This window comes from Solanum dulcamara, chromosome 12 (genome assembly GCF_947179165.1).
Source record: "Solanum dulcamara chromosome 12, daSolDulc1.2, whole genome shotgun sequence".
NCBI lineage: Eukaryota > Viridiplantae > Streptophyta > Magnoliopsida > Solanales > Solanaceae > Solanum > Solanum dulcamara.
The window spans coordinates 6,412,626-6,416,591 of record NC_077248.1 but is presented as its reverse complement, the minus strand read 5'-3'; the positions used below and the strand labels follow the sequence as shown (position 1 = coordinate 6,416,591).

Here is a 3,966-nt window from a genome sequence, read left to right as displayed (position 1 = left end):
GGAGAATAACGGCTGGTTTATAAATAACGCTGCAAAGAACAAAAGCATTTAAAAAAAAATTATCACATCACACTCTATATTAACAAAACATTTCACTTTAATAAAAATTAAATAAATTATTAAAATTAGTTAAAATTAAAGATTAATATATTACTAATTTTTGCCCAAAAAAATTATAAAATAAAATATAAAATATTTTTTTTACTTTTTACGACCACTTTCTCTCATCATACCCTCCTCCCCCTCCCAATTTTTTAGTTTTATTTTTATTTATTAAATTTCTTTTATAAAAGTTTTTTTAAAAAAAATCTTACTTCATCTCCTCCTCCCCCTTCAAATAATAATTTAGATATTTTTAGTTTTTTAAAAAAATTCTATCCACTCTACTTAACCCTCGTTTTCAAATTTTTTCCTCATTTTGTGTTAGATATATACATATGATTTTAGGAAAGTATTTTTTTACTTGTCTCAATACTTTTTTAAAAATAAAATTTTTATTTCTGTTATATTCGTTTCTCATGTTGAAAAAAATATTTCCTTAAAAATATATGTACATATCTAACACAAAACAAGAAATATATATATATATATATATATATATATATATATATATATATATATATATATATATATATATATATATATTAAGAGCGGCGGGTTTAATGGAATGGGTATAATTTTATTTTTTTTAAAATAAAAATAATAACAATTTTAGGAAGGAGTGGGGGAGGGAGTGAAGTATGAATTTTTAAAAAAATATTTTATAAAAGAAATTTTAAAAAATAAAAGGATGGGGATTGTTGGGGGGGGGAGGGGAGGTGATGGAGTGCGTGAGCAAAATATTTTAAATTTTATTTTTAAAAAAAAAATCTTGGAATAGAAATACTTTAATCTTTAACTTTTAACTAATATTAATAGTTTATTTAACTTTTGTTAAGATGGAATATTTTATCCATGTGATAAAGTTTTTTTCAAAAAATAAAGAGAGTAGAGAAATTATATCACACACACCACTAAAGTGTGTTTTTCAAACTAATAAGTGATAGTTTAGATATGAAACTCACACTTTCAATAGTTTAGGTCTAAAATACAAAAAAGAGATAATTTAGATGTGTTTTTGACACATATCTCAAATATTTTTTGTATTCTACTTTAATCAGCTATTTTAGGACTTGTATGCGGCTTAGTTTTGTGATGTGTATCCTTGGAAGCGCTCAATTGTATGTTTTAAAGAAGTGTAATTTTCAATACTCTCCTCGTTCAATAATTTTTATGTAAATCACGTGATAAATTCTTTAATTAGCATTGTTGAACCTCAGAATTCTATAATACATGAATGATATAAGCTATTGAGAGTATGTGAAGAGTATTTGAACATTTCTTCTGAAAATATATTGTCAAAATTGACATCTTCACTCAGAATTCTATAATACATGAATTATGTCTCTCAAAATTATTAGACTTTTATTATCTTTTTATTTAAAAAGAAATTTGTATATATCAATAAGTTTTACGTGATAGACAAGAGAGAATTATTCGAGTAGTAAACAATCCTCGCCTCCAATACTAAAGTTGTAAGTTTGAGTCGGTAAAAGAGCGAAAACGTGGAGTTTCTAAGGAGAGGTAAAAAAAATGAAAAAAGTTACGTTACAGGATTAGTTTATTCCTTGGTGGAGCGAGGGTTGCAAGCGAGTTCATTTGAATTTTTTTTCGTCCGAAAATGATAATGTATATACGAGTTTGAATTAATAGATGTCGACCTTTTAGCTTTTGAAAACTACACACAAAGTTGATCGAGACACTACCGTTATAAAAATAATAAGAAAGTATAGACATCTTTATTTAGTTACAAGAGGATCACCAACACACCAACATGAAAGTTGCTTATGGGTTTCTATGAAACCAAAATACACTAGAACAAGATTGACCATCACTACCCATATTCCTCATCTTAAGAAGCAAATGAACCACAATCCCACACAAAAAGCCCAATGCAGCACTAGAGCCAACTAATGAAACTGATGTGCAAACAAGTACCACAAATGCCTCTTCTTTAGTGTTCATATCTCTTGAACACATAGCCAATTCAATCCCAGCAAACAACAAAAGAACCCCTAAAACCCCAACAGGAAATTGTGTCAAAACTTTCACCATTGAACTCCCTAAAACCAATCCCAAAACCAACTTAGCCACACCAAGAAGTGCCACACAACCACCACTCCTACCACCAAACTTGTATTGCCCTGCTAGCCCACCTGCACCATGACAACATGGCATTGCACCAAACCAACACCCTATTAAGTTCATCAACCCGACCGTCATCGACACAGAGGTAGCTGTAATATCCTTATCTGGAAACAAATCTGTTGACAGTTTACACACTGCAATCACAGAGTTTAGTACAGATAAAGGGAGTTGTGGTATAGTACCCTTAATAAACCCCTGCTTCCAAGCATGTTTTGATATACTCACAACTTCAATTTTTGATGGACCAAATTTAAACCCTTTCACAGCATTAGGCCCTCTTATAATAGCCAAAATAACACCTAACAAAAATATAAGAAAAGCTGAAGGAAGTGAAAAAATTATTTTCTTTATCCTTTCAGAAGAACCTGTTCCTCTACTTTGTTGATTCTCAATGTGATCTTCACCAGCCCCATTTACAATCACAATAAAAACCGCACAAATTAAAGCTAACAACAATCCATCTAACCCTACCCAATCCCTCTCCCCTCCAGATTTCGATTTCGCGAAATCTTGTACATTTTTAATGTACTTAACTGCTGTCATTGCAAATGACAAACCTTGCGCTAGTTGAATTCCCCTAACAACAGAAATTGGAATCAATCTATACACAATCTGCATCAATCCGGTGACACCCAGTACGAACAAGATCCCGGCGGTGCAAATTCCGGCAGCCATAACTTCCGGTATGCCGAATTCCGGGTTACTGATAGCTACAGCTGCAATAGATTTCATTGGCTGAACAGGCATTGGTACACCATAAATAGCTCCAGTGACAAAATTGTATACACCAGTGAAAATTAGTGTTGTACCAAGATTTAAGTGACTGGCAAGGGTTAAAGCCAAGACAATTGGTATATATGTGCCTAAATCACCCATTGCACCATTCAATTCAGCCCATTTTGATTTGAATGTCAAATTTTCCTTCAAGTTCACCATGAAATTTGGCTTAGGTGCTTGAGAATCAGGATTATTTTCTTGAAATGTGGACTCCATAATGATGAATTTATTGATATGCAAATACACGTCTGTGTATATATAATGGGAAATTGAAGAGGGTAACAGTTGACTTTACAATAATAATTAAATTGGGACAATAGAATTATTTATTGACACATTTGGATTTGACAAATGAGGCTTCATCTTCATTGCGCATCTCCATCATTAACCAATAAGTTAGAGGAATTGAGTGACGCGGAAGAATAAGTGAAAATATTACTCATTGATCTTCATGGGTTGAGGTGGAGAAAAAGGATAAATTTGAATACTCTCTCTATTTTAAAATAAATGAATTTCTCACACTTTATGAATGGTCCAAAATGAATAATTTTTTTCAAAATTTAAATATATATTAATTAACTTTTAAAAAAATTACCCTTCTTTTAATAGGGTTTTCAACCATCTTCGGTTTTAAGAATGATTTGCAAGAAATAAAAGGGTAAATATTGACACACTTCAAAATCCTTTATTTTGGAATGAGAGAGTATAAATCATCATATTTATTTTTATTCCGACAAAAATATGTAGTAATAAAATCGAAGAATAAGATAGTACAAAAAATTATACAACATTCAAATACTTACTAACCTTCCACTATAACCCCCACCCCCCCATCCCACCCACCCCACACATATTTCTATCTAAAATTACATTCTTGATAAGTTATAAATGTGTCACGTAATATTTCGCAAGTATTAAAAGCAAAATTTAGTAATAACCGAG

At 30.8% G+C, this 3,966-nt stretch overlaps 1 protein-coding gene across 1 annotated transcript; it reads right to left on the bottom strand.

Annotated features, from left to right (window-relative positions):
• Positions 1–1,760: 1,760 nt before the first annotated feature.
• LOC129876318 (molybdate transporter 1) lies at positions 1,761–3,473 on the bottom strand. The gene has a single exon (XM_055951729.1). The coding sequence runs from the start codon at positions 3,238–3,240 to the stop codon at positions 1,885–1,887; it is 1,356 nt and encodes a 451-aa protein (XP_055807704.1). The 5' UTR covers positions 3,241–3,473; the 3' UTR covers positions 1,761–1,884.
• Between the last annotated feature and the right edge of the window lie 493 nt (positions 3,474–3,966).

Excerpts from the sequence above, each read along its gene's own strand:
- LOC129876318 (XM_055951729.1), bottom strand. The coding sequence starts at position 3,240 with ATGGAGTCCACATTTCAAGAAAATAATCCTGATTCTCAAGCACCTAAG.